Source organism: Solea senegalensis, linkage group LG7 (assembly GCF_019176455.1).
Source record: "Solea senegalensis isolate Sse05_10M linkage group LG7, IFAPA_SoseM_1, whole genome shotgun sequence".
Lineage (NCBI taxonomy): Eukaryota > Metazoa > Chordata > Actinopteri > Pleuronectiformes > Soleidae > Solea > Solea senegalensis.
The window spans coordinates 27,017,904-27,030,403 of record NC_058027.1 but is presented as its reverse complement, the minus strand read 5'-3'; the positions used below and the strand labels follow the sequence as shown (position 1 = coordinate 27,030,403).

The following is a 12,500-nucleotide window of genomic DNA, read 5'->3' as shown; positions in this document are numbered from 1 at the left end:
TTTTGTATTCTTTCTATATCAAATTGCAACAATTTAACTGTGTGTGTGTGTGTGTGTGTGTGTGTGTGTCAAACAGAGACTCTGTTACGCTGCCCCCGGTGGTGAAACGTCGTAGTGTCATAGTGTCATAGCGTTTGTGAGATCCTGATGATGTGCTGATGGAAGGGCGTGAGGTGTCACACACTCACACACACAGTTTCACTCTCACACACAGTTAGTCAGTGTGTGTGCGCGTGTGTGCGTGTGTGTGATTGTGTGTGTGTGTGTGTGTGTGTGTGTGTGTGTGTGCAGACAGACAGCAGGCACAGTGACTGATACTCAGCCTGCCTCCCAGATGGCCCTGCTCAACTCTGCTCCAATCTGATCTGGGAGCCTTTGTTCTGGCATGTTCCATTACGCCGCCGTGACACCAGTAAAGGCAGAGGAGAGAGGAGCTGGTCTCAGATCAGATACGACTGAATTATACATGTAGCGCCCCCACACACACACACACACACACACACACACACAGCCTTCACCCCCCCGTGTGATTTTCTTGTACTAGCACAGTCACAGTTCTGCGTTTGTCGTGTTTTCGAGGCGCGACAGCGATTCATCCACCAGAGATTTAAAAAAAACAGTTGAAATGTTTCAAAACATTTTCTAGGGAGTAAGGAAATAAAAATTGAATGTTTAATTAAAAGACAATTGGTCTGGATTATGATCTATTTTTTGTGAGGTCTGTCTGGAATAAAACATGTCAACTCTGCAGGGGCCGCACACTCTGACACTCGCGACACAGTCACATGAGAGAGAGAGCGAAGAGATGCACAGTGCTGGTAAATACTGATCTTTTATTAAATGTCAAATATTAAATATCAAATGATTCCAGACAGTGTTTCTGTGATTTAATGAACAATCTGCCACAGTCACAGAAAAATAACAGGAAATATAAACATAACGCTGTGAAATGTAGCACTTTCATCGGTTTTTGTGACACTTTTTTTTGTTTCTTTTTAATAAGAAACTCTCACTGCGAGGCAGTGATGCCTTCAGGGTCACTCTGGTCATTTGTACGTCTGTCTGTCAACATGAACGCGGTCAAATTCAACGATTGTTTCAGGGTTTTTTTTGACGTATGGTTGGTAAAATCAGATTTCAGCCGCTTAATAAAAGGCTCAACTAAAAATAAATCTGTCAGTTAAACTCTGCGATGTCCAAAGAATTTGTTCAGCACTTCATTTTGCTCTTAAACCGACTTTAATGACTGGAAACTGAAGTTTCACAGTGCTCACTCTCCCACACCAAACTCCATAGAGAAAGCAGTGATTTTTACATCACGTCACACAGGAGCTGTTGATCCACTTCTGCCTCCATTAGTACGTTCTCATGTGCCATTTTATCATTTCAGCATATATCGTCCTTTGCTCACATTAACCTCAGTGACACAAAGTGACCACACGAGGCAGCAGTCGACCAGCAGCTCCCGTTTCCCGATGAGCTAAAAACGCTGATTTTCTCTATGGGGTTTGGTGTGGCAGAGTGAGCACTTTGCAAACTTCCCTTTCCAGTCAGAAAAGTCTAATACTGAGATATATCATCAAAAACATTCTTAAGATATTAACCTGACGCATATTTGATAAAGGAAGTGGCTAAAATGTCCATTTTTCTTCCATTTCCTCCACATTTTAATTGAAAGTGAGCGTCTGTGTCTCACTGGAAGTATCGCTGTAAAGCTGTGCCGTACAAAAATGTCAGGTTTTCCTAATTGTGTAATAGTGTGAGCACTATCGAACACCGCCGTGGCCTTTACACAGGCGTGTATTATGAAAAGCCGAAGGCTCACCTGTGTGACAGTCGCTGTAACACTGCTGCTGCGCCTCCTGCTGTGTGAAGCTTCTTTGCATAAAAAAGAGAGAGAAGGGGGGGGGAAATGAGGAAGACGAGGAACAAAAATCAATACAGTGAGGATAGTTATGACACACACACACACACACACACATCATCACACACCCCCAGCTGTGAGGGATGATGCCTAACGCGCAGGGTGACCTTCAAAATGTCATAAATGTGTTGTGCAATAAAGTGTCAATATTTGTGGTTATATGAAGCAGGATGACTTTTACAGTAATTGGAACAGCCACATTAAAAGCTGCGGATCAGTCAGCTGATTAAAAAAAAAGACAAGTGTGTAACACAAGCATGCGCGGGCGGGGCGGGGCGTGAGCGCTGTCACGCACACGCACGCAGGTGCACGACACGCAGGGCAACAAACAAGAACAAAAAGTTAGTGGTTACGTGTGTGTGTGTGTGCGTGTTTGCATAGCTATCTTTGTGAGACCCAGTGTGATTTTTTAACCTTTGGACTGAGGACCTTTTTGCATTGTGTGGTCATTTTGGCCGGTCCTCACTTTGTTTTTACTGTAATGGCCTCTAGAGGCTGTTTTTGGGCTTAAAGTTTCAGAGAGGTCCTCAGACAAAGAAAATCAAGTAAAAGTGTGTGTGTGTGTGTGTGTGTGTGTGTGTGCGTGTGTGTGCATTAGGAAGGAAGACAGTAGTTAAAATGTTGTAGCCACAAATGAAACCAACAGTTCCCGCATAAGAAGGTCCTCACTTCAGTACTGATTTAACACTGACTTTTTCAAATTCAATTTTTTAAGAAGCTGAAGAGGAAACTGGTGTCAGGACGCCATGTTGTGTGGAAATGTAGCATTTGTTTTATCTTTAAGCTTAGCAAATGATGGTCCTCACATCCACAGTGCATTTACTCAGACCTCACCTGGATGCCCATACAGGAATGTGTGTGTGTAAGAATGTGTGAAGTCCATTTATTATTAAAGGCGTGTTTCACCGGGAGAACTCACTCTCGTCCACTCAGTGATGCGTCTTCCTCTTACAGGAGCTCTGTTAACCCTGACACACAAGGACGTACCGTGTGTGTGTGTTTGTGTGTGTGTGTGTGTGTGTGGTCTGCTGTTTGTCCTGATCTGTGTTTTGGATTTTTTCAATTTTATCCCCCATCTGGGCCGGGCAGGTGGGCTAGTGTCTGTTACACGATCTGTGGGAGTCTCTGCCAAACATGGATGTGTACAGTTGAACGCGGAAAATATGTTTATGAGGAGGCGGCTATGGCGACAGCATGGTGCCGTCCTGCACACACACACACACACACACTGGGGAGGGGCGATTATACTACTCGATTATTTAGTAGTCTTAACCCCCAAAAGCCCCTTAAAGTCGTTGATTAGGTCCTCACAAACATATGTTATTTTACCTTAAACTTAACCATCACAACTATTTACCTACACTTAACCTTTATTCTGACTCAAATCCTAAAACCATGTTGTGTGAGTGAGCGTGAGTTCATGTTTTTCCCTTAAATGGTGCATTTTTAATCCACGTCAAATGTCAGAAATTACAGGTTTGTTGTGGACGTCCACTTTACTCGTCCCCCGTCAATACACACTGGTGGGAATTCGGCGTTGGACAGTAATGACGCTAATGGAGTCTTTGACATGGACGATAATAATAGGGTTGCAAAAAAAGTACATTAAATGTGTATATATGTATATATATATATATATATATATATATATATATATATATATATATATATATACATATATATATTCCCTACAAATAGATTCTGTGTGCACAACTGTGTTTATATACGCGTCATCTTTGTTTCCCCACGTTCATAAACACAGCACTCGCTGCCCGATGTCACAATGGAAACTCAACGATACAGCGTTAGTGTGAGGAGAAAATCAAACGCCTTTTAAAAGAAAATGAAAATTCACAGAAAAGCAGAGAATAAGAGCTTTTTGCTGTCATTACGGTAGCCACATTTGGCCCACGAGCCACAAGTTTGAGACCTCTGCTGTAGCAGTGATGCCACATTTTAAATCAGTCATGGAACTCCTAAATTGTAATAAATGTCAGAAACATTTTCAGAGTTAGAGATGTCGTTTGAAAGAAAAACATCTCAGAGACGTGACAGATCACGGAAAATGTAATGAAATATAAAATAAAAGCATAAAAATGAATAACTGCGTGAGAAATAACAAAAGAAAACACAGTTAATCAGTATATAATGAATAGTACGTGAACTGTGAGCATTTCAAATCTTCTCCACAAATAATAAAAACTGTGACCCAAAACCACAACAACCGAACCATGGTCTTGTTGAACCCTAGAACACACACATATACATGTATATATTGAGTGGCGGGCCACATTTGGCCCACGAGCCGCAAGTTTGAGACCTCTGCTGTAGTAGTAACGTTCCATTTTAAATCAGTCACAGTAAACATGCACAGTAAATCAGTGTATAACGACTAGAACGTGATATTTGCAGACTGTGAACATTTCAAATGTTCTCCTTAACGTCACAAACAATAAAAACCACGACACGAACCGAACCATCGTCTTGTTGAATGTATATACTGAGTGGCGGCCCACATTTGGCCCACGGGCCACGAGTTTGAGCCCCCTGCTACAGCAGTAGCATCACATTTTAAATCAGTAAACGCAGAATGAAAAATGTTGATTTTCTCCTGAATGTTTCCGCTGTTTAGAGGAAAATAACGTCCGTCTCTTTTCTCCTCCTCCTCCTCCTCATCGCCGTCTCTTTCAGCTTCTCCGTTGTTTAAATGTTGTGTGAAAAGCAAAAGCTGCGCAGTTTAACATCTGCTTTTAAAGGAGGAGGAGAAAAAGAAGTAATAAAAATTGACAGAATGAAACCTCCAGCGCGTTTGGCAGCGCCGCAGCAGCAGCAGCTGGTTTTCAGTGTCTGCGTATTGTCACCGACTTACATTGGCGTTTGCTTTTTTTTGCCTTTTCACTTTGACTGGTGATAAACGGCCTTCAGGCTGATAGCGGCGTTTGCTGAATGGAGTTGTGTGTCTGGTGTCAGCGTGGAGTGGGACTTGCTGACTTGGGTCTTTTTTTCTTTTCTGTAAACCTTATTTGACTTTCTCCCGCAGTGCGAGGAGTGAGAGGGGGGAGGAGGGGGGAGGAGACGCGGCAGCGTTGGAGCGACAGAAAAGAGGGGAAAAAAAAAAAGAAAAGATTAGGCTACTGTTAAAAAATGTTCCGTATTGTGCAGCATGGTTGCCTAAGTGGGTTGCTGGATTTTTTTCTTTTTTTGTCTCTTTCTTTTCTCTCTGGCTGCACAGGCACCAAACTCTGTGCCAGATTGGAAAATAAATCGTATTTTTGACCGTGTTTGTGCTTATTTGGGTCGAGCACAGACGTTATTATGATGATGATTATTATTATTATTATTATTATTTACCGCAGACTTTGACGCGTGGTTGTGATGGAACTGTAGTCTGAGGTCAGAGTCGGCTTCTGAATCAGTGACATCTTTAACTTTTATTCATTCACCACATGTCAATACAGCAAAAAAAAACATCTCAAAGCCTTTAATCACATGTATTTTCATGTTATTACACCTCATTTTAATATTTAAATAAACTCATAAAGCACTTATTTATTTACTATGATCATCAGCCATAATTATAGTTTGAGTGAGTAATTATAGTTTTTCTCAAGTTTTATATCTTAGTTTTATTATTATTGTTGCACAAAACCACAATACAGTAATACAGCAAAATGATCTGATTATATGCACATATTCTCATCTTATTCTACCTTATTATGATATTTAAATGATTTTGATGTGAATTTAAATTGAAGTTAAATGATTATTAATTGTATCAGTAAAATAAGTTAATGCCATTTCAATGTATCGGTTAGTGAAATATATAAGAATTATTTACATTTTTAAGTCATTTTTGCTCCAGTATGATCACTTTATATTTACAATTTATAAAATAAATCAATAAATTCAGCAAATTCCCTAAAAATACAGGGCTTTTTTTGTAGATATTACCTTAACATGCATAAGAAACTCAAACAGACTTAATGTAACAAAAAACACTCATAATTTGTGTGATTTCCATTCATTTCTGTAAATTAATGTTACATTATTTTGTCTTTCAAGAATTGAAGCAGTATATAATAAAGACATTTGTAGTAAAAATGTAATAAAAGATCAAATAAAAGCATAATAAATGAATAATAAAATGATAAAGGTAAATAAAAGTACCTGAAAATGAATAAGAAATAACAAAAAACACACTTAATGTAAAGAAAAACACTTATAATTAAAAGTGTAAACCTACATTTTTCAGGGAAAGTCCTTTAAGTGTTTAAGGGATTTAGCTGAGGCTGACCCCAGATCAGCTGACTGCATCACATGACCAGACTGTGAAAAATCAGTCACTAAAACAAGAAAGGAGACAAATGTGAACACGAGAACATGAAGCGTTTCACTTTTTCTCTTTTGTTGTCGTTATTTTTTCCGCCAGCGTTTGAACGCTTCATTTCCACAACTGTCAGCACATCACAGGCTCTTAACCTTTCACCCCCGCGCGGGCCGCCGTCGCCGACACCCTCACCTCACGTTTTCTGCTGCTGTCAACACATTCCCAGGTTGTTGCCACTCATCGCTGCGATTGTGTTGATAACAGACGCCGCACTAAACTGTGCATCATCGTTTTTCTTCTCTCTCTCTGTGTGTGTGTGTGTGTGTTGGGAGGATGTGGCAGAGGGCGGGGTCAAAACCGTTATCACCCTATCATATCTCTGACAACTACCTGTCAAAATCAGGTCGCAGGAAGAGGTGCGAGGAGATCCTGCGATGCTGACACAGCCCAATTTATCTCATTCTCTCCGTCGTCTCTTTTCTGTCGTGTTTTTGTATTGTTCACTTTCACCGCAATCTTAATGGGAATGATGATGATAGCAAAGGATAAAAAAAGACAAACAGGGGGAGACGGCAGAGGCGGCGGCGGGCGGGAGGGGAGGGGAGGGAGAGGAGGGGCGGGCGGGCGTGTTGGGAGTGGATCTCAGGACTGTCGAGTTTCTGAAGAATCTGAAAAGCTTCTGAACTGTCAGCGTTCTGTCAGCGCGGCCCCTGAACCTGTTTGATGGCTCTGACTTTGTGTGGCGTTAGCACATTTGAGCAAGGAGGGAGGGAGGAAGGAAGGAAGGAAGGGAGGGAGGGAAGGAAGGAAGGAAGGAGGGAAGGAAGGAAAAACACGGGGAGACAAAAGAAGAGCAGCAAGTGATGTGACGTCTGCCGTCATCAGAGAGAGAGAGAGGAACGGAGGAGGTGGGAGGGAGGGAGGGAGAGATAGAAGAAAGAAAGAAAAAGAAAGGGCAGGAGAAAAAAGAGCAGTGTGTGATGTCATCGTTGATCATGTGACGTCAGTAAAAGTTTCTTTTTCTTCAAAAAGTGGTCAAATAAAAATAAACAGGAAGTTACTGAAGAAGAACATGATCAATAAACTGTTTATGATGATTGTGCTCAACTCACCTTCCATTGTCTCCTCCTCCTCCTCCTCCTCCTCCTCCTCCCTCCTCCTCCTCCTCTCCTCCACCTCCTCCTCCACCTCCTCCTCCTCCTCCACCTCCTCCTCCTCCTCCTCCTCCTCTGTGTGTGCAGATGTTGGCGATGACTCGGTGAAAGCGGCGGGGAACCTTCAGCCGCCGCCTCCTCAGCACCGTGAGCGCAGTCTGGCCTCGTCCTCTAAAGACTGTCCTTACTGTGGAAAGTCCTTCAGGACATCCCATCATCTCAAAGTTCACCTGCGGATACACACAGGTCAGTGTGTGTGTGTGTGTGTGTGTGTGTGTGTGTGGATTCACTGTGTCACTCATGTGATGGACATGATGATGATGCAGATGAATTTGATTCATATTAGTTTGTAATTGATCGAGTCAAAAAGAAGATAAATGTAAGAGAAGAGAGGGAGGAAGGAGGATACGAGAGAAGAATGAAGGAGTTAAGGAAGGAAGGATTGAAGGAAGGAGTCAGAGAAAGGAAGGAAATATAACAATACAACATTTTACAAACAGTCTGACATTAGTGTTGCTTTTAAACTCACGTGAACACAGACTTAAAAAAGGACACTGTCCCTCACTGTGTCCCTCACTGTCCCTCACCGTCGTCCTCTCATTAACACACAGGGCCTGATCGTCCTCTGCTGACGTCTCTCAGAGGACATTTTCACACTCGCTAACTCTCAATAACTTTCCAGCAGCCGTCCTGTCCACAGTGTGTGGACACGTGTGAGGGACATGTCTCTCATAGTTTCAGTGTTTTTAAAGTGATTTCATCCTGATCGCGTCCGGACCTTGGGGCTCAGGTGCTTGTGTGACGACCTGTCTTCAGTTGGGCTGCAGTCAGAGTAATGATGTGGACAAAAGCCAGGGTTTCGAACCCTCTGCGAGGTACAAACGCCCCACTGACTATTCAGGTTAGAGTCACAACTAGGCCACGCAGAGGACGCGCGACAAACAAGGACACAGGGACGAGGACACAAGGAAAAACAAGGTTTTTTAACCACTTCACATCAGCTCACAACATCTTCACCACTTCACCTCGCTGATAAACAACCTTTACAAACCACTTGTTCTCTTTCACCAAACCCCATAGAGAAAATCAGCGTTTTCAGCCTGCGGGGACACGGGAGCGTCTCGTCTTCTGCTGCCTCTCCGCTTCAGTTTGTGTCACTTAGATGAATCTGGAGTGAAGATTCCACACACTGAAGTCACAAAATAAGACATTTGAACGTAGTGACGGAGGCAGCTGTGGGTGAAGCAGTCCTGTTTGCTGGGATGTAAAATCGCTGTTTTTCCTTATGGGATTTGGTGCTGCAGAGTAAGCGCTTTTAAAAAAGGGACACAAATCTCACTTGAACTGTGGGAATAAAGCCGTAAACATATCCGGGAGATATTTGTAGACTTCAGTGGACACATGTTTTATGAGGTGAGCCTTTTGTTAAAGGTCCAGTCTGTAAGATTTGGAGTTTATTGTCAGAAATGAAAAATAGTCTCTAGTAACAGTGTATCATTGCTTTAAAATAGAAAACTCAGTGGTCAAACCAGCCAGAGCATGTGTTTTGAATTGGAGGCTAATTTGTTTATTGCAATCTGCATTCTCGCCATTAGATGTCACTAATTCTTACATACTATAGCCAGTCGTGTTTTCACTGAAAGCAAAACACTTAAATACATACATTTAACAAAAAAAAAAAAGTTGAAAAAATTCAGCAAAATTTGCTCTGGGACCCAAAATAATCTCCCGCGACACATCTGTGGGTCCCGACCCAGTCTTTGGGAACCACTGGAGTCAAAAATTAAAAATGTGTGTTAAATAGAATGTTGTTTTTGGAAAAGAAATGTCAACATTTGCAGAAAAAAATCATTCATTTCTCGAGGTAAAGCGTCTTTAAACAAGGATTTAAGAAAATTAGCGTCAGATTACAGGATAAACCAGCGTCTTAATACATGTAATTTACATTTAACGCTTTAAAAGTGTAGTTTATCTCCTTGTTTTTGTCCTGCATTCACAGTTTACAGCAGTGTTAGTATCAAAATTACAATATAAATCATAACAAGAGCATAATTTAGCTACTCATCTACAGCCATATCTGTCATTTTATGCATGTTTTTAAAACACAAACACATACAGTTTAAATAAAAAGTTGGAACAATTCTGCAAAATTTGTTCTGGGACCCAAAATAATCTCCCACGACCCTTCTGTGGGTCCCGACCCAGTCTTTGGGAACCACTGGAGTCATGTTATTAAAAAGAATATTGTTTTTCAGTGGCCCCGACATGAACATAAAGTGGAGAGGGGAAAAAGCAACAGAGAGAAAACGTTCGTGAAATCTATCAAACATTTGTTCCGCTCACTCGTTGAAGAGCGCTCAGCGTTTGACCGCGCTGACCTCTTTCATTAGTTCCTGCTCTTCACTGTGAACTAATCCTCGGGTGCCGGTGAAGACGCTGAGGCTAAAACGCTCTCGACTGAAAATGGAAATCCCTTACAGCTGAGAGGAATCAAAGCTGTCATTTTTTTCCTCTTTCTCTTTCTTTCTTTTATTCTCCTTCTGTGTCTCTTTCGCTTTATTCCCTCCTCCCTCCCTCCCTCCCCCCCTCTCCCCCTCTTCCTTCACTTAAAAGGCCGAGTGAGAGACCACCAGTGCTGTGTTCCTCTGCTTCATGACTTCAGACATGTAGCTGTGGTGTCCTCGCGTGATGAAGACGTCCGTGTGCAGACACAGACGTGGAGTTTTCAGCATCTGTGCGAGAGCTGAGTTATGTGTGCTTTGAGTAGTTCAGTAAGGATACCCGTGAGGGCCATATTTTATTATGGAGAAAGTGGAGACCTCAGCTCAGGCCTGCAAAACACACACGCAGTAAACTGTAGTTTAAAGCTGCAGTGTGTAAGTTTCACTGATTTAACTGGAGTTTTGGTGTTTTTCCGTGAATCAGCACGGAGAGAACCTTTATTTAGTTTCTGCTCTGTCACTAAAATGTGACGTCGACAGACTGAAGGTCACTGATTGGTCGGAGAGTGTCGTCACTGAAGAGCCAACAATGTCCAACTGTAGATCAAAGTTAAAAAGACTACTTGTATAGTTCTAAAATCTACTTTCAAATTCTAAAATCGACTTATAATTCCAAAAGCTACTTATCTTAAAGTTCAGTGGTATTCGCACGGTCATGCGGGAAGTACTGAACCATTGTGTGTACAAATCTTTTTAATGATTCACTTTCACCCAAAAAAACAGCCACTGCAGTGATGACTCCGCCCACGTTAAGGAGGAGCTATGAAGTCATGGAAAACAACGTGACTGATACCAAACTGAGTAGAGTTGAACTAGAAAAGAGCCATTTGTGCGTATGCAGCTGCAGAGCAGGAGCGGGTGGAGACGAGAGGCGTTTTGCGGACGTTTTTTTGTGTTTTCCCTCAAACGCCAACCTGTTCGCAGTCGTCTCGCTTTACGAGCTCAGTGTCGATGTTTCTTACGTCTGTCGACGTAAAATAAGTGACTTTGTGTCAGTGCTCAACACTTGTGCACAGGTACACATTCATATACTTACCTATTGAACGTAAAGGGTCCCAATGATTGAGCCCTGTGGGACTCCACATGTAATTACTTTGCATAGCTGAAGATGAGAAAGTCTGTTCACAGTTATCTGTCTGTCCGTCTGTCTGTCTGTCATTTCTCAGTTCCTCTCACATTCAAATACCTCGCAGTGTGAAGTAAGACAGGCTCAAACCAAGTGAGAGAGGTTAGAGGAGGAAGGATGCTGTGTTTTTGTGGGGAGAGGAATGTATCGTTGGACGCGCGCCCGTCCAAGCACAGGTTGAGCATCCGTCGTGCGCTCGCGCTGCGGCGAGTGGAGCAGCTTGATGCATCCCCAACATGTGGCCTTTAAATCATCCCCATAACCTAATCATAGCGGCTCCACTGTGACACCCTGATTACATCCACGAGATGACTTTTACAGCGGCTAAAGATCCTCTCTCTCTCTCTCCCTCTGTGTCGCGGTGACAATGCAGAGAAATGCACAGATGACAGCGTCACCCTAATGCAGTGTGAGTGACACAATGGAATTGCTTACCGAGCCGGTGGCGGCGGCGGCGGCGGCGGCATTGTGCGACGCCACGCCGAGATTAATGAGCGACTAACGCCAGCTTGAAAGCAACCAAGTGAATTTAAATTCCTCCAAAAGTTAAAGAGCTAATGTTACAGTATTAATTTCCTCTTGAACAGTGAGTGGGGGGAAAATATCCATTAGCAAAATTAACCACAGTGTTCAAGGTAGCTAACGTTGTGCCGCCGCCGCCGCCGCGGTGCTACAGTGTGGGGCCACGGCTAATGAACACACTGCAGAGGGTGATATTTCATTATACAAATTAATGCTCACATTTTAATGGGAAAGTCACATAATGAATCTAGGCTTCAGTGACAGCAATTAGAGGCCCAGATTGTCCCCTTCTGGACAAGGCACTATTTAGCAGTAAGCAGCTGTGTGTAAAAAAATAAAAAGGTCCTTCCCAGCTCTTGACAATAGCACACATAACTTCAGGCAGGGCTGCATAACCAATAAGAGTCCCTGCTCACCTTTTACGAGAGGCTGAGACAAAGAGAGGGAGGGAGGGAGAGGGGGAGGCAGGACTTGCCCGTGTCACTTAACCTTAACCCAACCTTGTAATCAGGATGAATCAAGAGGGACCTGTGGTCTCCCCACCCTCATTCTTCTCCCTCACCCCCGTTTCTCCCATCATTCATCCTCCTTACCTTCTTCCTTATACACTCCCCCCCGTGTTATATTTTCCATTTCTTACTTCACTGAAAACACTGGACAGTGAAGTTTGTAAATCATCCACTTACACACACACACAACCAAACTCCATTGAGAAAACCAGCGTTTTTATTCTTAGCCCTCAGGGACACGGGAAGGAGCTGCTGGTCCGCTGCTGGTCCGCTGCTGCCCCGTGTGGCAGCTCTGTGTCACTGAGGTTAATCCGAACAAAGGATTTCACATAAAATCACAGAATCTCACGTTGAAGTCAGTCACAGAGGCAGCGGCAGGTGACTGATATAAAAAAAGTAAATAAAACACTAAGGATATTCTTAACTATATTATAGAC

The 12,500-nt window shown here is 42.8% G+C and overlaps 1 protein-coding gene across 3 annotated transcripts in view; it reads left to right on the top strand.

The window, feature by feature from the left end:
• The window catches only part of znf536 (zinc finger protein 536), a 248,216-nt gene that overhangs the window by 178,516 nt on the left and 57,200 nt on the right, over positions 1-12,500 (top strand). For all 3 annotated transcript variants that reach the window (XM_044030798.1, XM_044030797.1, XM_044030799.1), the window contains one exon: positions 7,493-7,651. In XM_044030798.1, the coding sequence (XP_043886733.1) occupies positions 7,493-7,651 (159 nt within the window). The remainder of the gene's footprint in view (positions 1-7,492; positions 7,652-12,500) is intronic.